Here is a 26,721-nt window from a genome sequence, read left to right as displayed (position 1 = left end):
AATGCCAACTATATAAAGTAAAAATATCCTTAAAAATAAAGAGAAATAGAGAAATTTTTGAGACAAAAAAGGATGAGGGAATTTTTCTCTAGCAGACTTGTACTATAAGAAATAGTAAAGGAAATTCTTCAGGTGGAATGGAAATGATACCAGAATGAGAGCTAAAAGGAAAATAGAAAAAACTTCATAATTATAGTTCAAGATTTCAATACCCACTTTAGAAAAAGTAAGCAAAAAATCAACAAGATTATAACACGAATAACACTTTCAACCAACTTGACCTAATTGTTATTTGTTAGAGCATACTACCCAGTAACATAAGGATATACATTCTTTTCTAGTGCACGTGGAACATTTACAAATATAGACCATATTCTGGACCATAAAACAAGACTCAGTAAATTTAAGAGGATTTAAATCGTACAAAATATGTTCTCTGATCATAATGGAATTAAATTAGAAATCATTTATAGAAACATATCTGGAAAATCTCCAAATATTTGGAAATTAAATAGCACACTTCTAACTAACTTGTGAGTGAAAGAATAAGCCAGAAGGAAAATTACAAAGTATCACACATATCAATACAACATATCAATTTGTGGGACGTTGCTAGAGCAGTACTTAGAGGGAAATTTATAGTATTAAAAACTTATATTAGAAAATAATAAAGGTCTCAATCAATGATCTAAATTTCTACCCTAAGAAGAGCAAAGTAAACCCAAATTAAGTAGCAGGAAGGAAATAATAAAGATAAGAGCAGAAATCAATAAAATAGAAAACAGAGAAATGATAGAGAAAAATCTGTGAAATCCAAAGCTGCTTCTTTCAGATTAATAAAAGTGATAAACAACAATGTTGAGAATGGGAAAGGTGGCATCACTGAAAATCCTACAGATGTTAAGTGGATAATAAGGAATATGCTAAACAACTTTATACCAATAAACTCAACAACTCAGATGAAATGGATAAATTCCTTGGAAGACAAAAACTATCAATGCTCACTCAAGAAAAACTAGATGAACTGAACAGCCCTCTATCTATTAAAGAAATTAAATTTGTAGTTTGTAACTTGCCCAAAGAGAAAACTTCAGGCCCAGATGGTACTGGTGAATTGTTCCAAATATTTAAAGAAGAAATAATGCCAATTCTACATAACCTTTTTTGAAAATTACAACAGTTCCCAACCTCACTCTGTGATCTGAGCATTATCCTGATTCTAAAGTGAGATAAAAACTAGATCAAAATTTTTCATCAACACAGACTCAAAATCTTTTAAATATTTTAGCAAATCAATATATAGCAATAGAGAAAAAAGATAACACATTATGACCAAATGGGATTTGTCCGAGGAATGCAAGGTTGGTATAACATTTGAAGATTAATATAGTAACAGACTAGAAAAGACATGTGACCTTCTCAATAGGTGCTGAAAAAACATTTGACAAAGTCCAACACTAGTTCATGATAGAATCTCTCAGAACACTAGTCTGCCTGTTTATTACTCACTGCCTCTTGGCTTCAAATCTGCTCTTTTTGCCTGCTTAAGATACTGTCACATTTTTCCCTTACCACCTGACACAATGTTAAGCTTCCTCAGTAGAGTGTGCAGGAACGATACTAGAAAGAAGAGGCTTCTTTTCCTGGTTCCAGTGTGTCTTTTTCTTTTTGCTTCTGCCTGCAAAAAGATACTCAGTAAGTTTTAGCAGCACTCTACCAGTCAGCTACCTAGTGGCAAGTTCAGTAGTGCACCTGGGCAGGTGTGGGGAGGGGGATGAGGGGGAGGGGTGGGGGTGGGGGGAGTCCCAGCAGCAAGTTCAGGAACACCCTCATAGTTGGCTTCATGAGTTCCACCAATGCACCAGCTGAATTCCTCCCAGTTTCCTGATGAGTTCTGTGGGGACCCCAGCAGGCTTCCCAGATTTCAGCAATATCTCTTTGTAAGTGTTTTCCAGTGGGTTTCTAGCAAGCCTAGCCAGTGTCCCAGCTGGTTTTCTAGTAAGTCCAAAACACCCCCTACATCATCCCTACCACGCAAGGCAGCTTGTTGGTGAATTTTATTGGTACTCCAGCAGACAGTTCCCTGCCCACCAGCCTCAGCCTACTGATTGTGAACCAGCCCTGTCCCAAGGCAACCCAGTAAACTTCTCTACCATCCAGTGGGCTGCTACACACCTTCCCCAGCAAGGTCTGAATCCCAGACTTTGAGAGCATCTCTTCGAGGATGGTACTCTTTAGAGTTCTCTTTTATTCCCTCTTAGTTAATTCTTTATAAATAGTTGATAGTTCTTTACATTAAGCTGTCCTTGTTCAAGTTACCATCTAGTTTCTTGCTCCTCTTTGGACCCTGGCTGATACAGAATTGGTACTGGTAGTAGTTCCAGGAGACAAACCCTCCAAGAAGGGATTTTAGGATTGGTTTTGGTTGTGTACTTGGGCTTGAGCCCAGAGCCAGATTCCTTCCAGTGGGAAGTAGGTTGCTGGTAATTCGTGACAAGTGGCATCACAATTTAATCATAGTATAACCTGTGGCTGATTGTGATGAAGTACCAGCTGAGCCAAGTACCTTGGGACCCAAGTGACTGCTACACTTGACGGTCATAGCAGTAATAATGGCTATAAACACTGAGGTATGGGATGGATTCTCCTGAGTGCACCAAGCAGTTAAAGAGAGAAAATGACAATATAAAATCAAATGGTTTATTATTATTAGAAACTAATATAACAAGATTTTAATAGCACTTTTAAATGATCTCAACCCGATACAGCCATTTGCTAACAGAAAACCTTAAAATAAGGGAACATTAACACAAAGTAAATGCCAAATAAAAATCATCTAAAAATTTGAAAAGTAATACCATACATACTTAATATTTGAATTTTTCACTCCTGAAAGAAATGAAAATTTAAAGCACACAAAGTATCAATTGCATTATCTGATGGTCTTAATTTTTGTTTGGTAACAAATATTCAGACATAGAAAAAAATATATTTCATTTTGCATTGACATTCATAGAATTGTTGAGTATATCCAAAAGCATCTTCAAATTGGGTGTTAGCCATTGGTCATTCATATAAGCTTGCTTCCTTTTTTTTTGTTCACGACCCACTATTTTTTTTTTTATCATCTTTATTGGAGTATAACTGCTTTACAATAGTGTGTTAGTTTCTGCTGTATAACAAAGTGAATCAGCTATACATATACATATATCCCCATATCTCCTCCCTCTTGCTTCTCCTTCCCACCCTCCCTATCCCACCCCTCTAGGTGGACACAAAGCACCGAGCTGATCTCCCTATGCTATGCGGCTGCTTCCCACTAGCTATCTATTTTACATATGGTAGTGTATATATGTCCATGCCTCTCTCTCACTTTGTCCCAGCTTACCCTTCTTCCTCCCCATGCCCTCATGTCCGTTCTCTACATCTGCGTCTTTATTCCTGTCCTGCCCCTAGGTTCCTCAGAACCATTTTTTTTTTTTAGATTCCATATATATGTGTTAGCATATGGTATTTGTTTTTCTCTTTCTGACTTACTTCACTCTGTATGACAGTCTCTAGGTCCATCCACCTCACTACAAATAACTCAATTTTGTTTCCTTTTATGGCCAAGTAATATTCCATTGTATATATGTGCCACATCTTCTTTATCCATTCATCCAATGATGGACACTTAGGTTGCTTCCATGTCCTGGCTATTGTAAATAGAGCTGCAATGAACATTGTGGTACATGACTCTTTTTGAATTATGGTTTTCTCAGGGTATATGCCCAGTAGTGGGATTGCTGGGTCGTATGGTAGTTCTATTTGTAGTTTTTTAAGGAACCTCCATACTGTTCTCCATAGTGGCTGTATCAATTTACATTCCCACCAGCAGTGTGAGAGGGTTCTCTTTTCTCCACACCCTCTCCATAATTTACTGTTTGTAGACTTTTTGCTGCTGGTCATTCTGACCCATGTGAGGTGATACCTCATTGTAGTTTTGATTTGCATTTCTCTAATGATTAATGATGTTGAGCATCCTTTCATGTGTTTGTTGGCAATCTGTATATCTTCTTTGGAGAAATGTTTATTTAGGTCTTCTGCCCATTTTTGGATCGGGTTGTTTGTTTTTTTTGATATTGAGCTGCATGAGCTGCTTGTATATTTTGGAGATTAATCCTTTGTCAGTTGCTTCATTTGCAAATATTTTCTCCCATTCTGAGGGTTGTCTTTTGGTCTTGTTTATGGTTTCCTTTGCTGTGCAAAAGCTTTGAAGTTTCATTAGGTCCATTTGTTTATTTTTGTTTTTATTTCTATTTCTCTAGGATTGTTTCCTTTTTTAATGATGAAAATATTTTTTCTTGCCCTGATTTTGTTTTTGCCATTGAAATCTATATTGCTTTTACTTCAGATTTTAGACCAGTTTCTGATTTCAGGTTGAAGTGTTCTGCAACAACATTCACTTCTTGCATTTCTTCTCTTCGAGTATTTACAAAGCACTGAAACTCACAGCTAATATGAAATGGTGAAAAATTCAGGAGAACTTTGTTGGATAGTGTTCAGGTGACATTCAGATCTCCCAACCAATGTCAAAAACGTTACACAGAATCATATAACGAAACTGACAATTTAAGGTCTTATCTAGCCTTCAAAACTTGTAATATTTTTGGAACATCACTCACAGGATTTATATAAATATATATAAACTTATTAACATTATATTTGCAAGAACAACCCACCATTAGCAGCAGAGCCCTGACTACACACTTGCTGCATGGGAACAGCTGCAGGTATGACTGACTGAGTAGATTGTGACTGCTGCTCTCCTCCAGGCTTCTGCCCTAGTCCCTGAAAATATCAGCTTTAACATTTGATTCTACTTTTCAGTGTTTCTTGCTCTTACTTTCAGTCGAAACCAGTAACATCTCTATCTCAAATTATTACGCTTTAATTCTCACAGCAGAACTATAATACCTTTTGTTCCCTCATTTTCCCCATCAACTGATTTTTCTTGGGATTTAGAAAAAGCAGATTTGCCGAGAAGCTCCAGAAAAGAATTCCTACATGGAAACTATAATGTAAATCAACTATAGCTCTCATATATTGTTGGTGGGAATGCAAAGTAGTGCATCTACTTTGGGACTTTCTCTTATAAAGTTAAACATACACTTATCATATGACCCAGCAATTCTACTTCTAGGTATTAACCTAACATAAATTTAAATATAAATCTACCCAAAGACTTGTAAATGTACAGCTTTATTTATAGTACTGTCTTAAATCTGAAAACAACCCAAATGTCCACCAATGGTGAATGCATAATCAAATTTTGGTATATCTATGCAGTGGAATACACCTCAGTGATAAAAGGATATTTAACAACAAACTGGATGAATCTCAAAAGTGTCATACAGAATGAAAGAAGCCAGACACAAACCACTACTGAAATCAAATTGATGTATGATTTCATTTATATGAGATTCTATTAAAGGCAAAACTATCGTGACGACAGATCAGTGGCTGCCACAGGATGGGAGACTGCAAAAGGGCACAAGGAGACTTTTGGGGGCAATGGTTCCCAAAATTCATAGGACTGTACTGTTAGAATTAGTGACTTTTATTATAGATAAATTATATCATGATAAAGTGGCCAAATAAACTCCCCCAATTATATTCTTTTATATTATCAACAATTAGAAAATGAAAATTTACAAAAAGATATCATGTATAGCATAAAAATATTTGAAATACCTAGAAATTAATCTAAATAAGTATAAAGTGTAAAGATCTCTATAAGGTCAAATTAAGGGACATTAAGGAAGATCTAAATATATTGAGGATCTAAATATATTGGCATTCTTGTTCATGGATTAAAGACTCAATATGGTGAAGATATCAGGTCTCCTCAAATTGATTAATAGATTCCATAAAAATCCCAGCATTTTTGGCCTGATTCCAGAAGTTATATAGAAAGGCTATGAATAGAAAAAACAAGGTAAGTGGAATTGCTCTGCTATATCTCAAGATTTATCGTGGCAGTATAATAATTACAACACTGTGATAATGGTGCAGGAATGGTCAGTAGATAAATGGGATGTAATAGAAAGCCCAGTGATAGACACCCAGTCTTATATGGGTGTTTCTATATAAGATTCCCATGACAGAAGTGCCATGGCTGATCAGGGAGGAAAATAATTGACTTTTCAATAAATCTTGTTGAACAACATTTGGAAAGAAAAGGAAATTGGACTACTACCTCCCATCAAGTCCAAAAAAAAAAAAATGTTTTAGTACATTAAAGTACTAGATATGAAAGGCAAGGCTGTAATGCTTTTCAAAAAGAATATGGAATATCTCCATGGCCTTGGAAAGGATTTCTTCAACAAGACACAAAAGCCATTAGCTATAAAGGAAAGGACTGATAAATTTGACTACATTAAAATGAAAAACTTCTGTCATCAAAGGACCATTTATAAAAAAAAAAATGAAAAGAAATCACAGAGTGGGAGAAGATACTGCCTGTTCTGCAACATTTGTTTCAATAATGCAGGTAAGTTCATATGTGATTGGTAAGTAGGTAGGAGAATGATGTCGACTGGACCAAGGTAATATTGGTTCTTATTTCATTTGCCCCAGCGAATGTTTTGTATCATCAAGTAAACACAGAATATACAAACATAGCTGAATGTTGTATCTACTATGTATGATGCCTATTCACCTCAATTTCGCCTCTTTTCTCAATTTGAACTTGTGCTTTATCTTAAAATTGTTGATTGCACCTTTTGCCTTATCTTCGTTATTCAGTAGCCTCAACCCTCCATGTACCCCTTTCTGTCAAGCTACCTTTTCCTTTCCTTTCTTTTTTTTCTTATTGTTTTTAAAGACAAAGTATTTTATTTACTCTAGTATTTTTTTATTAGGAATATAACATATCTTTTAAACTGTACTAATATTTTTCATTGGGATTATTACTGATTTTACCAAGTGCTCTGTTTACAAAGTTGCAATAAGTTTTCAGAGATCAACCCTATCCTATTTTCTCCATAATCTTCTCTTATTTTTGGTGCATGATTTTGCAGAAAGCACTCTCTGAAGAAAGCATATTTCACATTTTAGCAGAAATACCTCATCTGCAACACATATACCTGGGAAAAGGTGCAGTGCTTCAATACTGACACAATTATTTCACATTTTAACCTCTCTACAATTGGCATACATCTTACAATACATGAAATCTTTCAATTATAATTGCCAGTTTTTTTTTTTATTTTTTAGGGATAAAATAATGGTGCATTTTAGAAGCTGTTGATTACTTAGATTTGATGAAGTAATGTAGTATCCAGAATGTAAAGAACTACAATTTTAAAAAGGCAGGCAACCCAGTAGAGAAATGGCAAAAGACTTGAACAGCCACTTCACAACAGAAGAAATCTCTGTGGCTAGTAAATATATGAAAAAGAATGTTTAATCTCATAAGGCAGCTGCACATTAAATACAGAGTGAGATGCCTTTACATACTTAGCATGTTGGCAGAAGTTTAAAAACCTGATGACAAATATTGATGTGGACACAAAAGGATGCATATGATTTCCTTCATATGAAGTTACAAAACAGGCAACACTAAGCTGTGTTGCTCAGAAATGCATTACTTAGTTAAAAACATTTTTAAAAGGAAAGGAAATCATCACAAATGTCAAGATGGTGGTTACTTTGGGGGTGGAGGGAGAGATTTATGATTGGAGGCACACAAGGGGGCTTTTGGCACCCTGGTAATGTTCTGTTTCTTCACCTGGATGAGTTTGCTTTATTATTACTTGTTAAACTTTATACATATATATGTTTTATGTGCTTTTCTGTATATTTCAGAATAAAGCAAAAAGGAGGGAGGGATCAGTTATATCAAAGGTTGTTGATTGGCCAAGTAATGTGAGGACTGAGACTTGACCATTGGGTTAAGCAAAGTGGAGACTGCTGATGCACATAACAAATTGTCTCAGTGGGAGTGGTTGGGGCAGTGATCTGATTGGAATGGGCCCACGAGAGAATGAGAGGAGAGGAATTGGAGACTGAGTTAGCAGAACTTGGAGGAATTTTTATGTAAAAAGGAGAAATATAGTGTTGACTGGAGGGGATGTACAAAGCTTTACGTTAAACATATAGAGTATCAGGAGAATAGAAAGGTAAATTTTCTGGAATGCTGATGGCAATGTGGTAGGGTAGGGGAAGGTAGAGAATTTTTTATGTGTATGAGAGTACATGTTTTGAGGGGGAAGAAGTGAAAATTTATAATACATTTGTAAAAAGAATGAACATTAAAGCTACTTTGTGAGTCTTGGAAATATATATGTTGGAATCACACATAACATTTTATGTCTGTTAACGGAACAAATCATGAACACCATCTTGCTCAATGCCACATTGCAGAAAGAGAACAAAGCCCAGAGGGATTAAGTGCTTGCTTGAAATTGTACCATTAATAATCATCCCAGACTAAAATGCAGAGTTGTTCCTGCCCCTCGGGTCAGTGCTTTTTTAAATAGTATTATCTATTATATGGTTTGCTCTTAAATTGGGTTTTATGTAGTCATTATGTTTTATAGTAGAGTTTATTTAGATAATATTTAAATTAGCCTTTGCTGCATAACAGACTACCCTAGAACTTAATGGCTTAAAACAACCATCATGTATTATTTCTCATGATTTCATGGGTTGGCTGAGCTCAGCTGGGCCCACTCATGTCGCTGTAGTCACTGGAGGCTCAGCTGGGGTTGGAAGGGCTAAACTGGCCTCACTGACGTGCCTGGGGCCTTGGTGCTGTTTGTTGGTTGGGACTCTCGGCTGGACATCTGTACATGGTGGTGGGACTATTCCAAGGAGGCAAAGATGGAAATCTAGACTCCTGAACTTGCACAGCATCACATTAAATTATTCAAAGCAAGCTATAGCCCAGTCCAGATACAAGAGGTGAGGCAACAGGCCCCATCTCTTGATGGGAGGAGGTGCAAAATATGTGGCCATGTTTTTCCATCTATCACAGCTGCTAATCATAAATTTAATTGCTGAATTTATTTTCTAATGTTAACTTTTACTTAATATGGAACTAAAAGCTGTTGATTTGGGGAATCTAACAATGTAATTTTAGTCAGTATATGAGAAACAAAAATTTGATAATGAAAAAATGTTAAGAAAAAGGGAAGTTATGTTTTCCTAATTAATTTCGTATCCTGTGTGATGTAAGACAAAGAAATGCTCATTTTTATAAAAAGCTGGGTAAAAATAAGGGAAAAATTCATTGATTACAGTCTTTGTTGCTTAGAATGTTGGCTTAATCATTATTTTCTGAGATCATCACCATTAATATTTTATCATCATCATTGTGGATTTTTTTCACATGTTACAAAATGTAATAGAATGTAATGCCACTAAAAAGTAAAAGCAATTAATAGTTTCCCGTGAATTAATTTATAATAATGATAACATATTGCCAGGCCCTGTGCTAATTACGTTTGTAAAATTTCACTTAATTTATTTGACAACTCTCTATATTGAGTACCTACTGTGGTTCTTACATGGTGCCAAGACTTGGGGCTATTGCTCTGAACCAAGTAGACGTGGTCCCTGCATATTGCCATACCCTAGATGGGAATCAAGGAAGGTTCTCTAAAGAAGCTTTCTAGGCCAGGACCTGAAGGATCAGTAGGAGTTAGCTGAGGTAAGAGAGAAAGGGAATAGGAAGTCTTCCAAGGAAAAGAATGGCTTGGACAAAGGCCTTGGAGTTAAGCGAGTGCAAGGAAGATTAAAAGAATTGGGGAAAAAAAATCTATTATGACTAAAGCCTAGAATGTGAAAGGCGTGAGGCAAGAAAGAAGCTGAAGAGGTAGCATCTGGATTTTATGCCAGGATCATGGGAACCATTGATGGGTTTGGAGGTTTTTTGCTCAAGATTGTTTTAGAAAAGTCACTGGCTGCAGTTTGGGTAAGGGGGGTAGCCAGGGAGAAGAAAGGGTTGACCCTGGGAGGCCACAATACAGGCCATAGATAATGATATGAATTAAGTGAGTGTGAGAATGAAGACAAGTATATAAATCCTACAGGTATTTAGGAGATGGAATCAACCAAATTTGGTGACTGGATGTGGAGCAGAGGGAATAACCCAAGGTGACTGACAGATTTCTGGCTTGGAGTGCTATTAGCAAATAGGGAGCATAAATAGAGGAATAGGCTTGGGAAGGCATCCTTGGCAGGGCAATATCCCAACCCTATTTCCAGGCTAAGTACCTGGATCTCTTTTTTGTATTCTCTAGTATTTGAAATATTTCCAATATCAGTTCAAAAAAATATTGATTCTTGTTCAGTGAAATTCAGTAAAATATAGCAATGCTGCCATAACCTGAATTTATATCTTGGATCTGAAAAACATTTTACTTTGGCATTAATTCCTTAATAGATAGAAATGTAGTGCTCTGTTGCTGTAGTGAATTTCATTAAGCAATTTACTGCTTAATGTTTTGAAATTACTTGAAGAGAATAATGGCTAAGAAGCAATATGTGAATTCCTATCTTAAGCCCTAAGCCCTTTATTCATTAGTCTAAAATAATTTCATAATTAATACTTGTTCAAGTTTTTTAAATGGAGCTCAGTAAAGAGTTTTTAAAAGTTGTTTTTCTTTTTTTATTGTCCTTTAGTAAGTAGAATGTTAGTTTACATTTATGCTAACTCTAGTAAGTAGAATGTTAGTTTACATTTATGCTAAGGAAGTAAAAATATGTAAGGTAGCTACATGAAAATGAAGCCTATCCTTGGTGGACTTATCTCTCCTTCAAATGTTAAGTAATAATAATTGAGGTTTAAAAGAAGAATTAACTGTTGTGTCTTGGAAAGTTAAGTTTTCTTGGACACTAACATTTTAATCTTTGTAATTTTGAATTTCATAGCCATCTGTAGCTTTTATTAAAGTATATTTACTCATCCTACATTATTTATTGTCCTACTTTCACCTAGGAATGTTAATTTGCCTAAAATTCTCTGATCATCACTCTAGAAGATACAATATATTCAATAGTCTGTTTCCCATGTGTTCTCTATAAAGTGAATTTTCTATTATTCTCAATGTTTTATAAGTTTAAAAGCACTTTACAACCTATTTTTTTCTTGTTTTTTTTTTTTTTTTTCCTTAGGCACTACAAGGGCCCCCAGGGATGGGGAAGTACCAGGGGTGGACTATAATTTCATTTCTGTTGAACAGTTCAAAGCACTGGAAGAGAGTGGAGCATTATTAGAAAGTGGAACGTATGATGGTATGTCCTCAAATATTGACAACAGCAACCCAGAAAGCTATCTGATTGATTGGAATTATTTCAGAGGGAATTTGGTCAGTAAAATACCATTTTTAAAAAGTTTTTTCTATCAGTCTTTGGGAGATTTTTCTTTTGATTAGGCTATTTGTAATTTACTAATTAAAATGGGATTAAACAATAAGCAAACACATTCTATATTATAAAGTTGATTGTGAACAATATACTAAAATCATTCAAACTGGCCAGTATGCATATTTCAGTGGTAATTCACATTCATCATATGAACTCAACAAGCATTTGTGAGTTCTATTTCTGGTTGGAAATAAAAATACTGTACAATTTTTAAAATCTATTTATACCTTGCCTCTCTTGGAGAAAAGAGAATATAGATTTGAGGAGGAAAATAACAAAGACAGAAAAATTGGTTTTCTTTTCATAACTCTTTACTCACTTGATTCTAGGAAGTACTGATTTAAGATCAATTTCAACTTTTAAATGATTCTTTGTTAGATCTTTTTATTTTTTATCTAACTCTTCCCTGGCAAGCTTATGTACTCCCAGAGCACCCTGTACTTTTCCATCATTGCTTTATCAGCTATTATAATTGCCTTTTTCAAAAGCTCTGTGAAAGCAGATATCATGTCTTTCTTACTCAATATTATCTTCAGTGCCTAGAGATGGTGTTCAATAAGTATCTAACCATGAATTGAGCATATCCAAATATGCATTTGTGCTCTATCCAAAAGAATAATTTCTCTCTTTAGCTGTACCAAGAGCTCAAAACAGAGGAGTCTTCATTTACTTCTTTCTTTTTCTCACAGTTTTCATCTAGTGTGTTACCAAATCTAGTCATTTCTTCCTTTGTAGCAGCTTTTGCACTGCCTTCTTTTTTTTTTTTTTGATTTACAATGTTGTGTTAGTTTCAGGTGTACTTCTTTTTTTAACATCTTTATTGGAGTATAATTGCTTTACAATGGTGTGTTAGTTTATGCTTTATAACAAAGTGAATCAGTAATACATATACATATGTTCCCATATCTCTTCCCTCTTGCGTCTCCCTCCCTCCCACCCTCCCTATCCCACGCCTCTAAGTGGTCACAAACCACCGAGCTGATCTCCCTGTGCTGTGTGGCTGCTTCCCACTAGCTATCTATTTTATGTTTGGTAGTGTATATATGTCCATGCCTCTCTCTCACGTTGTCACAGCTTACCCTTCCCCCTCCCCATATCCTCAAGTCCATTCTCTAGTAGGTCTGTGTCTTTATTTCCATCTTACCCCTAGGTTCTTCATGACCTTTTTTTTTTTTTCTTAGATTCCATATATATGTGTTAGCATACAGTATATGTTTTTCTCTTTCTGACTTACTTCACTCTGTATGACAGACTCTAGGTCCATCCACCTCACTACAAATATCTCAATTTCATTTCTTTTTATGGCTGAGTAATATGCCATTATATATATGTGCCACATCTTCTTTACCCATTCATCCGATGCTGGACACTTAGGTTGCTTCCATGTCCTGGTACATGATTCTTTTTGAATTATAGTTTTCTCAGGGTATATGCCCCGTAGTGGGATTGCTGGGTCATATGGTAATTCTATTTGTAGTTTTTTAAGGGACCTTCATACTGTTCTCCATAGTGGCTGTACCAATTTACATTCCCACCAACAGTGCAAGAGTGTTCCCTTTTCTCCACACCCTCTCCAGCATTTATTGTTTCTAGATTTTTTGATGATGGCCATTCTGACTGGTGTGAGATGATATCTCATTGTAGTTTTGATTTGCGTTTCTCTAATGATTAATGATGTTGAGCATTCTTTCATGTGTTTGTTGGCAGTCTGTATATCTTCTTTGGAGTAATGTCTGTTTAGGTGTTCTGCCCATTTTTGGATTGGGTTGTTTGTTTTTTTGTTATTGAGCTGCATGAACTGCTTGTAAATCTTGGCGATTAATCCTTTGTCAGTTGCTTCATTTGCAAATATTTTCTCCCATTCTGAGGGTTGTCTTTTTGTCTTGTTTATGGTTTCCTTTGCTGTGCAAAAGCTTTGAAGTTTCATTAGGTCCCATTTGTTTATTTTTGTTTTTATTTCCATTTCTCTAGGAGGTGGGTCAAAAAGGATCTTGCTGTCATTTATGTCATATAGTGTTCTACCTGTGTTTTCCTCTAAGAGTTTGATAGTTTCTGGCCTTACATTTAGGTCTTTAATCCATTTTGAGTTTATTTTTGTGTATGGTGTCAGGAAGTGTTCTAATTTCATTCTTTTACATATACCTGTCCAGTTTTCCCAGCACCACTTAATGAAGAGGCTGTCCTTTCTCCACTGTATATTCTTGCCTTCTTTATCAAAGATAAGGTGACCATATGTGTGTGGGTTTATCTCTGAGCTTTCTATCCTGTTCCATTGATCTATATTTCTGTTTTTTTGCCAGTACCATACTGTCTTGATTACTGTAGCTTTGTTGTATAGTCTGAAGTCAGGGAGCCTGATTCCTCCAGCTCCATTTTTCGTTCTCACGATTGCTTTGGCAATTTGGGGTCTTTTGTGTTTCCATACAAATTGTGAAATTTTTTGTTCTAGTTCTGTGAAAAATGCCAGTGGTAGTTTGATAGGGATTGCATTGAATCTGATTTGGGTAGATTGCTTTGGGTAGTAGAGTCATTTTCACAATGTTGATTCTTCCAATCCAAGAACATGGTATATCTCTCCACCTCTTTGTATCATCTTTAATTTCTTTCATCAGTGTCTTATAATTTTCTGCATACAGGTTTTTTTGTCTCCTTAGGTACGTTTATTCCTAGATATTTTATTCTTTTTGTTGCAATGGTAAATGGGAGTGTTTTCTTAATTTCACTTTCAGATTTTTCATCATTAGTGTATAGGAATGCAAGAGATTTCTGCGCCTTAATTTTATATCCTGCTACTTTACCAAATTCATTGATTAGCTCTAGTAGTTTCCTGGTAGCATCTTTAAGATTCTCTATGTGTAGTATCATTTCATCTGCAAACAGTGACATCTTTACTTCTTCTTTTCCGATTTGGATTCCTTTTATTTCTTTTTATTCTCTGATTGCTGTGGCTAAAACTGTCAAAACTATGTTGAATAAGAGTTGTGAGAGTGGGCAACCTTGTCTTGTTCCTGATCTTAGTGGAAATGCTTTCAGTTTCTCACCATAGAGGATGATGTTGGCTGTGGGTTTGTCATATATGGCCTTTATTATGTTGAGGAAAGTTCCCTCTATGCCTACTTTCTGCAGGTTTTTATCATTAATGAGTGTTGAATTTTGTCAGAAGCTTTTTCTGCATCTATTGAGATGATCATATGGTTTTTCTTCTTCAGTTTGTTAACATGGTGTATCACGTTGATTTATTTGCATATATTGAAGAATCCTTGCATTCCTGGAATAAGCCCCACTTGATCATGGTGTATGACCCTTTTAATGTGCTGTTGGATTCTGTTTGCTAGTATTTTGTTGAGGATTTTTGCATCTATGTTTATCAGTGATATTGGCCTGTAGTTTTCTACTGCCTTTCTTTTTACTATCATCACCTCATTGTAGGCTCACTGGACTAGCTCATGCTGGCTGTCGCAGTTGATCTCATTTGTTCCAGTATCTTCCCTCTCACCAATCCCCCCTGCTCGTTGCTACTATGCTAGTCCTCCTCAAGTGCAGTTCTGGTCATATCTCTCTCCTTCAGAATCTTTAATGATTTCCTTTTGCCTGCTAAGTTTGACCCAGCCACCCTTTCTGGGCCTAGCTCCCATGACTCATTCATTCATTTATTAATTTATTTGATCCTTCTTTCATACTATGTGCCAAGCACTATCAGAGGGGCTAGAGATGCTGTGCTGAGCAATATTGAAATGATACTGCCTTCATAAATCCTATATCTTAGTGGGAAGGCAGTCAAAAAACAAACAAAATAACCCAATCGAGATGTTATGAAGGAAAGGAAACAAAAACAAGGGATTTAAAGGAAATAATAGGAATATCTTATTTAGATAAGATGGCCAGTGGAGACTTTTCAGGGGAAATGACAGCCGCTTATTTTTTATTTTTATGCAAATAGCCTGCTCTCATTCACCTCCCTCCTACAGGCAACCATTCTGATGTGTTTAATGTATATGTTTTTGTTTGCATGTGTTCTTACAAAATGTATATTGTGTCTTGTGTACATGTATTTATTATTTACATCTGGGCCATGTTCTACATGTATCTCATTAGTTATTAACTGTTTTCACGTATTACTACTGTGTTTTTTAGATTCATCCATGTTGCTGTACTGTATTTGCATGTAATTCATTGTTTTTTAACTGCTGCACAGTACTCCATGTTGTGAATCCACTACCTAACGATTCTCCTAGTGACAGACTTCCAGATTGCCTGCAACTCCTCATCACCACAGATAAATCTGCAACATCCTCACACACGTCTTCTTACAGACCTGTGTGAGAATGTCTGTGGAATATGTATCCAATTGTTGGGTTATAAGGTATACCTATAGTTAATGTGATAAAGTAGCTCTGGGTAGCTCTGCAGTCTCTATTCCCGTCAGCAGTGCCATAGGGATTTGGTTCTGTAGCAGATGTAGTAATGACTCCACATACTCCTCAACACTTGGCATCATCCAGCTTTATAATGTTGCCAATCTGATGGTTGTAGAAGTGGTATCTCATTTTAATTTTAGTTTCTCTGGTAGTCAGAGAGTTTGAGCATCTTTTCATATGCTTGTTAGTTTTCTTGGACTAATGCAAATTGTCTATTCATTCGCTTTGTCCATTTTTTAAAAAGTGGGATCTCAATCACATTCCAGTTTATAGACATTCCTTAGTTATTTAGGTATTAATCCCTTATTGAATATAGATATTTTCTCCCATTCTGTCACCTAATAACCTTGTCCTGTGTTTCTTCATTAAACAGAAATCCTTAACTTTTGTCTATCAAATTTATCACTGTTTTCCTTATGATTTATGCTTTGAAGTTTCGTTTAAGAAGTCGTTCTCTGCCCTTAGATCACAAAGATATTCCTCTACATTTGCTTCTGTTACGAACATGAACAGTCATCCACCCTTTCACAACCATAAGATTGACAGAAATTTTAAAGACTGATAATTGTGGGAAATGGAAACCCCCATACACAGCTGAAGAGAGTATATAATGATACAGTCCCTTTGGAGAGCATCTTGGCAATAGCTAGTAAATTCAAAGATGCACCTGACTCTGACCTAGCAGTTCCCTTTCTGGATGCCTACTATAGAAAAACCCTTGTCAATGTACATATGCAGACATGTACCCGAATAGTCATTACAGTGTTGTTTGAAACAATAAGGGAATGCAACCAACTCTCTTTTAGTAGAGGAATTAATAAAATACCTTTTAATTTGTTCATAAAAATGGACTATTATATAACAGGTGACTAGAATCTACATGTATCAACAGGAATAAGTCTTAGAAATACAGTTGTATAAAAAGAAGATTGCAAAAGGATATGGACAGTATACTGTCTAGAAAAAAAAGATACGTAATGTCATAAACACTCCATGAAGCTTTTATTAAAGCAGTAGTGTTTATATGTTATGTATGCATATACATATGTCCTAGATGTACATAATATGCAGGGAAATGACATATACCAACATAAGGATAACTCAGGGAGAAAGTGGGAAGAACAGAGACAGGAAATTAGGCCCTTAATTATATATGTGCCTGTATATGTGTGTCATTAAAGAGGGGAAAAGGGGAGACCTGAAAGGAATCTGGCAAAAGTTAGTATCTGGGGATGTGTAAATAAATAAGTAAATAAGTTTCTAATACTATTCTAACACTATTGTATATGATTTTATATAGGTTTAAAATATGTAATGGTTGACTGTTCTATTGTAAAAATGAAAACCCTTCAGAAAATAAAAAAGAGAAAAAGAAAAATCTCCAAAACAGCTTCAAAAAGATGAAAAACTTTTTCTGTGAATAACTATAGTCAAGGTTCACAAACCTTGTAATTCTTTACCTTCCAGTGTCTGAAATCTTGATATTTACCAACAATTCAAGAAAAATAGATCCAATTTACTTATAAGCAATGCTAGTTTTCTTTTTTAATCTAAGCCAATAATTTTTTTAAAATAAGGAAACTGCCAGAATTTATTATGAAGTTCTAAGTTCTTATCAGTGATTATGGATATAGCAATCACAATATCCTGAATTTCTCTAATTTTCACCCTAGGGTCATATAATAATTACTAAGTATACACTGTAAAATGTGTTTCTAGTATTTCCTGTAAAACTAACATCCTTAGAAAAACTGGAAAAAAAAAAAGTAAAAGTGGACTTTTAACTTCTTCATGGTACATCAAAATTTCTTGGATGATTATTGGACATCATGCAGGAAAAAATGAGATCCTAGAGCATCCTACTCCCCAACCAAACCTCTGTTTGGAGCATTTCTGTGCCATCTGTCCCAGAGAAATGTGAACTGGCTTTTTCATTGGTCGTTGCTTTACTTATGGGCCAGAAAGTTTGCAGAGATCCTCTTAGTCTGTTTTAGTATGAAACTTTCCATCCATCTGCATGACAGGAGTAACTCCATTTCAAACGTGGATTTGGAAGCAAGGAAGTAGTTGAGTGGGGAGAGGCAAGATGTGGTTGAAAAGTCTTATTATTTTGGTTCCATTGTCTTGAGTATTTTAATGACAGTTACCTCCCAAAGTCAAATTTGCAAAGAATTTATCTTAATACTTTCCCCCTCAAAGCAAGCACGACTTAAGGTAAACCATGTTACTTGTAGATTTGCCTCACTGATGTGGTGAACGACCTATGTTGTTGTTGTTTTTTTTCATCTTGGAAAAATAATCCATTATATACCCCATTAATTTACTGTATATGAATGAGCATCTTAATTACCTCCTTAGGAGCCAAGGAATTTGGAGATTTTTTTAAAATAAAAGAAGAAGATGATGAGTATTTTATTCCCCATCCATGTTTATCTTTCTATAACATCAGCATAGTGGTTGATACATAAGGTCAAAACTAGCAGGAGCCACAAACTTTTAAGGTAGCTAGACCCACTGGACATTTTCCATCGTACGTGGCTGCCTATTGGGGACTACATGGAAAACTGAGCAGATATTCAGTTGTTTTCATTCTATTCTGGGACATTCATTTTTACTGCAAAAATTACTGATTTACAAAGACACAGACCTACTAGAGAATGGACTTGAGGATATGGGGAGGGGGAAGGGTAAGCTGTGACAAAACGAAAGAGAGGCATGGACATATATACACTACCAAACGTAAGGTAGATAGCTAGTGGGAAGCAGCTGCATGGCACAGGGAGATCAACTCGGTGCTTTGTGACCGCCTGGAGGGGTGGGAGGGAGGGAGGGAGACGCAAGAGGGAAGAGATATGGGAACATATGTATATGTATAACTGATTCACTTTGTTATAAAGCAGAAACTAACACACCATTGTAAAGCAATTATACTCCAATAAAAAAAAAGAATCTTAAATTTTGGTTAGAAAAAAAATAGTTATTGATAAATTATAAAAAGGAAATATAGAACTAGACAAAAAAAATTACTGATTTACAAGACAACATATTAAAGTACTTCTTGCTTTCCTGAGTGTAAGCCAATATTGAGTTATGCTAATAAATTCTCTATTTGTTCAGTAAATTGCCAGATAAAATAACATAATTAAAATACTCAGAAAAACTTTAAAAAAATTAACTTTTACATAAGCAGCCTACATTTCAGAACAGACTGGTTGGTTCTTAGCTTTATCCTTTGCCTTTATGTTTCCTTATTTTACCAAAATAGTTCATTATGTTACATATCAGAACAAAATTATTTGAATTAGTTTTCTCCTCCTTTACTCCCACTTTTTATGCCAGTTAGTCTTACACAATAGCATTGATGCATTTAAATTCAGAAATTAGGCCCTAATATAGAACTCATGCAAAGCAAGCCCTGTAGGAATAACTAACCTACATACGTAAAGTCAACTTCCTGGCCTTAGTACAAATAGTCTTAAAGTGTTAGATAATGTTAGATAGTATATAGTGTTAGGACACTTGAGAAATAAGTTCTTCCTGGTCTTTCTACCTCCTCCTCTCCCAAGTTAAAAAGTGCTTTGGCCTCCTTTTGGCCAACGGTGGGTATTCAAAACCTTCCGTATAAGATAACAGGGCAGAGACATACACTAGATCATTTTGTTCTGACTCTCAATTCAGCATTCAGCACTTTCAGCAGCTGTTATTTTGTCCACTTCAGGAAACTTCTATGGAACTCCCAAGCCTCCAGCAGAACCCAGCCCTTTCCAGCCAGATCCAGTTGATCAGGTCCTCTTTGATAATGAGTTTGACACAGAATCCCAAAGAAAACGAACTACATCTGTCAGCAAGATGGAAAGAATGGACAGTTCTCTTCCTGAAGAGGAAGAAGATGAAGACAAGGAAGCTGTTAACGGTAGTGGAAATGCAGGTTCGTCAATAGATGAACAACTTCTGGCTGATCCTTAAGGTTGACTTTAATATGACACTGAATTGGAAGTAGTAAAATTTTCCACAAAGCACATGCAGAGAAAGTGATGGGATTCTCAGGGGTTTTTTTTAAGGTTTTGCATGAAACAGTGTATCTCTGTTGACTGTCTTGTAAGCTGAAGTGAGTTGCTCCAAGTGGCAGTTTTGATAAATCAATTATAAACTATCATTAGTATTGATAATAATACAATATGCCATTACCCTGCTGCCTAAAAGATTTGAGATTCATTTCTGGTGCTTGAATATGGGAATCTTGTTGGCCTAAGTCCTACTTTACAGAATTTGAACAAAATGTAGATGTGTTAAGATATAGCCTTCAACCAAAACAAAGATTTAGAAGTATGCTAATAAATATTATCTGAAAGGTTTGTTAGCAATATTTTGAGTTTAAATTCTGAATCACTCAAAGAAAATTTCCAAACTTGACTGCCATATTTTTCATTAAATGCAAAACCAACAGAAATTTAGTGGTGGAGAGTCTTCTCCTTTTGGGCACCCCTAAATAGTGTAGTGATTGCTTAGGACAGCAGTCCCCAATCTTTTTGGTACCAGGGACTGGTTTCATGGAAGACAATTTTTTCACAGACTGGGGCGGAGTGGGGGGATGGTTTCGGGATGGTTCAAGTACTTTGATTTATTATGGGCTCTGTGCAGTCAGACCTCTCTGCTAATGATAATTTGTATTTGCAGCTGCTCCCCAGTGCTAGCATCACCACCTCAGCTCCACCTCAGGTCATCAGGCATTGGATTCTCATAAGGAACACGCAACCTAGATCCCCCGCATGTGCAGTTCACAGTAGGGTTTGCTCTCCTAAGAGAATCTAATGCCGCTGCTGATCTGACAGGAGGCGGAGTTCAGGCGGTAATGCGAGCGATGGGGAGCGGCTGTAAATACAGATGAAGCTTCGATTACTCACCTGCCCCTCACCTCCTGCTGTGCGGCCCAGTTCCTAACAGGCCATGGACTGGTACCAGTCTGAGCCCCGGGGGTTGGAGGTTGAGACCCCTGGCTTAGGAGATTCTTATACTGCTAATTAAGAGTATAAATAGGAAACCACAGAATCACAGCAGAACTGATTTCAGTGCTATTTATGATAATAATTCCATTCAAAACACTAGAATATAAGCTTCATAAGGGTTGGAATTTTTGCTTGTTTTGTTCATTGTGGTATTTCTTGAGCCATAAACCATGTTTAGCACATAGTAGAAGCTAAAAGAATATTTTCGTTGTACTAATAAATGAAAAAATTTGATTATATCTTCAAATTTGCAGAATCCATTACCATATCATTTTCCCAAAGTATCCTGTTGTTTTCCTTTATCAGTTATTAAAATTTGCTATTATCTGTTGTTTTAATACATTCATTGCTTGTGTCCCCCTCCAGAGTGTGAGTCCTGTTTTATGGTCCTAACATTTCACACGGTTGTGTTGCAGATACGCTCAATGAATTATACCAATATATTTTGGTGAAAACGGGTCTAAAAAGGTTTAGGTGAATTCACATCTAATTCTTTAGAGTTGTTAAGGGAAGTCATCATATCCTAGAGACTTTTGATGTCAGCTTTACTCTCCCACAAAATTATGTTAACATTTTTAAATGCTTAAGACTGGGATTAGAAACCATGACTCTGTCCTCAAATGGGAATTTATATGTTCTTAATTTGAAGGAAAAGAAAATGCCCTTTTTTTAAACTTCCTAATGCAGAGCCTTTCAGTGAGCACTGCAGTTCCCTTAGAGGTAAACCCATCTGTAAGCTCCATAGTTTATGTTTGTCATGTAAGACAGCTGTTAAACCAGGTGTTCCAGACTCTTCACTGTTAATATTTAAAGGGAGTGTATCCAAGAGTATGTGGGAGGCAGTTTGTACACTCCTTCTTGTGTGTAGGGACCATAGGACTCTTCCACTGGAGCATATATTTCTTTGTAACAGAATATATTCAGAATATTTTAAGGAAAAAGCAATAGAAGACATGGCTAAAAGCCCTTGGTCTTTTCTGAGTAAGTACTAACCATGCTTGTTAACTTATTCAAAGTTGCTTTGTGTATTGCTTTGGGGGACTAGAATCCCTGCCTTGAAAGATCAGTAAATTGCTGGGGATGGAAGTAGGAGAGGACAGGTGGAGGTTTATTTGTATATACCAATATGTATATTATTTTATATCTTGATGAGAATTAACGTAAGAATGCTAATATGCTGCAATAGGATGACACATGTTGTATAATAATGCTAAAAGTTTTTCCAAGAGTTGGTGTTATATAAAAAAAATTTTCAAATCATTGGCTATTAAGCAAACTCCTTTATGCAGTCTCTTGAAACTATATTCAGAAAAGTATTATTGCTCATATAGTTGCTTCTACTTTCCTCCAGTATATATATCCCAAGAATGTAACTCCATTCCAGATTGACTTATACATTGGGTGCCTTTTAATTTCTATCACTTTTTCTGCATAGAGAATAAATCATGTGTTTCATTCATATTATTCATTTAGCAAATATTTATTGAGCACCTGCTGGGCTACTAAGTGCTAGGCATTGTTGTAAAAGCTGGAAATAAAGCAGTGAACAAAACAGACAAAATTCCCTGTCTTCATGAACCTTACCTTCTGGTGGGAGAGACAGAATTATCCAACATAAATGAATAACATATAGTATGTTAGATGGTGCTAAGGAGAAAAAGCAGAGTAGGGGAAGGATAAAAAGTAGCGGTGGCCAAGGTTTGCAATTTTAGATAGAGTGTTAGAGAAGACCTTACCAAGAAGGGGACATTGCAAGAAGTGAGGTAGTGCTCAAAATATCCTGGGGAAGAACATTCCAGCCAGAGGGAATTAGAAGTACAAATGCCCTGAGGTGGGAGCATCCCTAGATTATTCAGACAACAACAAGGAAACCAGTGTGGTTGGATACAATGTGGACAATCCATTATATGTGGTTGGGGCAGAGTGCTGGAAGGGAATAGACTAGAATAGTAACAATGAAGTCAGTCAGATAATGATGGGGGTGGTGTGGTGGAAATGTGTATTATAATAGGATCTTATAGGTCATTGGAAGAATTTTGCTTTTTATTCTGAGATGAGATTTAAGTAGAAGAGTACCATGATAAAACAGCTTTTAACTTAACAGGCTCATTCTGGCTACTGTATTGAGAAGAGGCAGTAGTAGGAGGGCATGGACATAAACAGGGGTACCAGTTAGGAGGTTATTGCAGTAATTTAAGTGAAAAATGGTGGCTTAGACCCAGTGAAGGCATGAGAGGTAAGAAGTGGCCTGAGCCAATAACATTTGCCAACAGACTGGATATAAGGTGTGAGAGAGCAGAGCCAGAGGTCACTCCAAGGGTTTTAACTTGAGTATCTGCAAGAATGGAGTTGCATGTATTGAGATGAGACAGGTAAAAGGAGTCAGTTTGGGTTGGGCATGGGAGCTATGGTTGGGATATTTAAGTTTGAGATGTTCATTAGACATCCAAATGGAAGTGTGCTTGAAGTTGGATTTAAAAGTCTGTGTTCTGGTCTGAAAATCCATATTTGGACACCATCAGCATATAGCTTATATAACAGTGACACAGTGAGATCACCAAGAGAGTGAGTGTAGAAAGAGAAAAGATCCAAGCACTGAACCTTGGGAAGGCACTCTAATATATGGAGATCATGGAGACAGAAAAGAGGTAGAAGGAGCACCAGGAGAGTGTAGTGTCCTGAATGCCAGGGGAAGAGACTGTTTCAAGAAAGAGAGGTCCATCATGTCAGATGCTACTGATAGCTCAAGTAAGATGGGCACTGAGAATTGATCATTGGATGTAGCTATGTGGAAATGACTGGTGATCTTGCTAAGAACAGTTTTATTGATGAGAGATCAAAAGCCTTGTTGGAACGAGTTCCAATGGCAAATGGAAGAGTGGAAGTGGAGGTAGCAAGTATAAACTCTTTCAAGGAGGTTTGGTGTAAAAAGGAGAGAAATGGGACGGGGTTGCTAGAGGGGAAAAAGAATTGCTTAATTTCCTTTTAAAGAATGGAGAAATAACTTGTTTGTTTGTCTTGAATTTCTATCTTTAAAAATGGCAAAAGTTTCAACTATCCCCAAAGAAAGTCCTCTGAGGCACATTTTGGATAAGGAATCTGGTTACAGCTATGAACCAATGGGTGAGAGGAAGATGATATTTTATTGTAACAACGTGTGGCCACAGTACCTGTTAGGATATACACAGGGGGTTTAGGCAGGGTTATCTTGGGACCCTGTGCCCCATATACTGCTACCCTTGCTATTAGTTATGTCATTTATGGTCTCCTGTGTCGTTGGTATATGTAAAACCCTAAGACTAAACTTGAGGGTTTATTTAGGATCTTCTGTTTGTTCTTTGGGTTTTTGGTTGCATTTTGTTAAAAAAAAAAAAAAAAGATGGATGTGACCTACTAGGTAAGAAAGATTGGTGGTGAGAGAGAGAGAGAGGGAATTGCTATAGGCAAGAGGGGATGGAGATATCTGCTTAGAAACACAGTTCTTCCACTGTAACAGAAGGTAGAGTAAAATGGGCACAGTTGCTATGTAGATATAATGGTGGGAATTTGTGGAAGTTCTGTTTGCTTCTGTTTTCTCAGTGATATAGGAAACAAGGTCATCAAATGAGATTAGGGATAAGGCAGAAGTAGGAGAAGATTTAAGGAGAAGGAAGGTATGAAATAGTTATCTAGGAGAGTCAGAGCGAATGGACTAAAGAAATGCCCTATGATTGTCATACATCATTAAATGCCCTCTTGAGGCTACTGATCATGAGTTTAAAGTGAAGTAGTTACTATCGCCTGCGTTCAGCTACATATACTGGCAAGGAGTATGTGGAGAGTAAGATTTAAGCAGAATTATAGTTCAGCCAGTCAAGTGCGGTGAAGTAAAGTAGGGAAAAAGGAATCGGGAGTATTTACAAAGGAGTGATCATAGTGGTTGATCATGGAATTTAAGTTGGGTAAGTAGGGCAGTGAGGACATAGCTAGGGGATGGATGGGGGTGAGGAACAGTGAAAGGCAGTAAGTAGTAGGATTAGTGGATTATAGAACTTGGTTGGATAAAGGATGGTTGGAGTGGAAGTACTATAAAGAATGACATATAATGATATCTAAGGCCTCTTCTAAGAGTCTCTGATACTGAAGCATTGCCCAAAGTTTGGAGTTATTACATACAGTTATATTATCTTTTAAGTTCTAGAAACAACTTTTAAGTGCATGAATTGTGAACTCCCTAGAGAGTTACCAAATTTTACTATTCTTACCTACATTGTGGACTTTGGAACTCTAAAAGGATTTTAATATTACCAACAGAGAATTATATTTAACAACAGTAAGTCTATTGAGTTTAATTTTTAAAAATTTGTATTATTTTAAAGGCCTGTGTTAAATGTGCACAAGGCAGCTTGATAAAGCAGTTAAGAACATGGACCCTTTAAATTCAAATCCTAGCTTTGCTGTTTATTAGCTGTGTAACCTTGACTAAAATAACTTATTAACCTTGCTGGGCCTTAGTTTCCTCTTCTATAAAATGGCAATAGTAATAATGTATACTGACAGGTTGCTGTGAGAATGAATTATGAGTTAATATATGTAAAGTGCTGAACATAGAGCCTGGCACATAAAAGGACTGTATAGGTGCTGCTGTGGCCGTTGTTTTAGTATAATATTGATTGATCTGTATTTAGTATATACGGAATTGATTCTATTGTTGTTTTTTTGCTTCTTTCCCTGACTAGCATCAGAGGTGCTGTACAGGGTTAATGTCACTTAGCAAATGAAAAGAAAATCAGTGTGTTTATTTGTTTTTTCAAAAGTTATAGCAGAATGTGGACATAGTAGACAAGGAAATTTGCAATATATATTTGGCATTTTGTTAGAATTAAGGCTGTTTGAAGAGAATGTAACTTTACCTACTTTTCATGCTGTTCTGTTGGAATAGCAGAAAACAGAGAGAGGCATTCTGAGTCGTCTGATTGGATAAAGACTGTCCCAAGTTACAACCAAACAAATAGTTCCATGGACTTTAGAAATTATATGATGAGAGACGAGAATCTGGAACCGCTCCCCAAAAACTGGGAAATGGCCTACACTGATACGGGGATGATCTACTTCATTGAGTAAGCACATGTCTGTATCTTTTCTAATGTGCCTTGCCACTGTGAGACTTGCCTTTAAATTTTCTTAACCTCATTTCACAAGCCTTGCATTTCTCTTTTCTTTCTTTAAAAATATTTTTCATACAAGTTACAATTGATTCTTAATCTGATTGTTTCCCTGGATGATATTTCATTTTTATTTGATTTGGATAAAGGAATATTGTATTTGACGTCTGGTTTTATAAAAAACAGGAGGATTAAAAACAGATTTATCACTAATAATGAAAAATGCAAGGAATAAAGGATATTTTGCTTTGCCTTTTTTTTTTTTTTAACCTTTCGAGTAGAGTGTCCAACTTAATGAGCATTTCACAAATTACCATCATTTGGAAGGGGGCCATATTTATTAACTACACTAAATATTTTCAGACCTAGAGATCAACGTAGAGGTTAGTGAATTAATCTCAAATTGGAAACACAAGAAAAGATCCTTTGATCACATTGTTATTCTCCCACTGCTTTGATAATAACTTTATGTTTTATTGCCTTCATATATATTTTCTTCCAGGATATTTCTTTCTTTAAGATCCTCATATTTCAGATACTTAAACTACAACACTGTCTACTCAGCAGTGTGATGGCTTTGTTTTAGCATTAGTATTTACTGCATGGTGACCTGGGTCTGACCTGCTCCGGGTCTTAGTTGCAGCACGTGGGCTCTTAGTTGCAGCATGCAGGATCTAGTTCCCTGACTAGGGATCGAACCCGGGCCCACTGCATTGGGAATGCGGAGTCTTAACCACTGGA

The 26,721-nt window shown here is 36.2% G+C and overlaps 1 protein-coding gene across 6 annotated transcripts in view; it reads left to right on the top strand.

Annotated features, from left to right (window-relative positions):
* Positions 1-26,721, top strand: part of MAGI3 (membrane associated guanylate kinase, WW and PDZ domain containing 3) — a 295,639-nt gene that overhangs the window by 169,834 nt on the left and 99,084 nt on the right. For 4 of the 6 annotated variants that reach the window (XR_003794507.1, XM_029229509.1, XM_029229507.1 and 1 more), the window contains exons 3-5: positions 11,161-11,280; positions 19,549-19,758; positions 25,758-25,935. Coding sequence is in view for 5 of the 6 variants with exons in the window: in XM_029229509.1 (XP_029085342.1) it covers positions 11,161-11,280; positions 19,549-19,758; positions 25,758-25,935 (508 nt within the window). In the remaining variant the exon portion in view is untranslated. The remainder of the gene's footprint in view (positions 1-11,160; positions 11,281-19,548; positions 19,759-25,757; positions 25,936-26,721) is intronic. The other 2 variants (XM_029229506.1, XM_029229508.1) reach the window with 2 other exon arrangements.

Source organism: Monodon monoceros, unplaced genomic scaffold (assembly GCF_005190385.1).
Source record: "Monodon monoceros isolate NGI ecotype Baffin Bay Population unplaced genomic scaffold, NGI_Narwhal_1 Super_Scaffold_18, whole genome shotgun sequence".
Taxonomy (NCBI): Eukaryota; Metazoa; Chordata; class Mammalia; order Artiodactyla; family Monodontidae; genus Monodon; species Monodon monoceros.
This window is presented reverse-complemented; position numbering and strand designations above follow the sequence as displayed.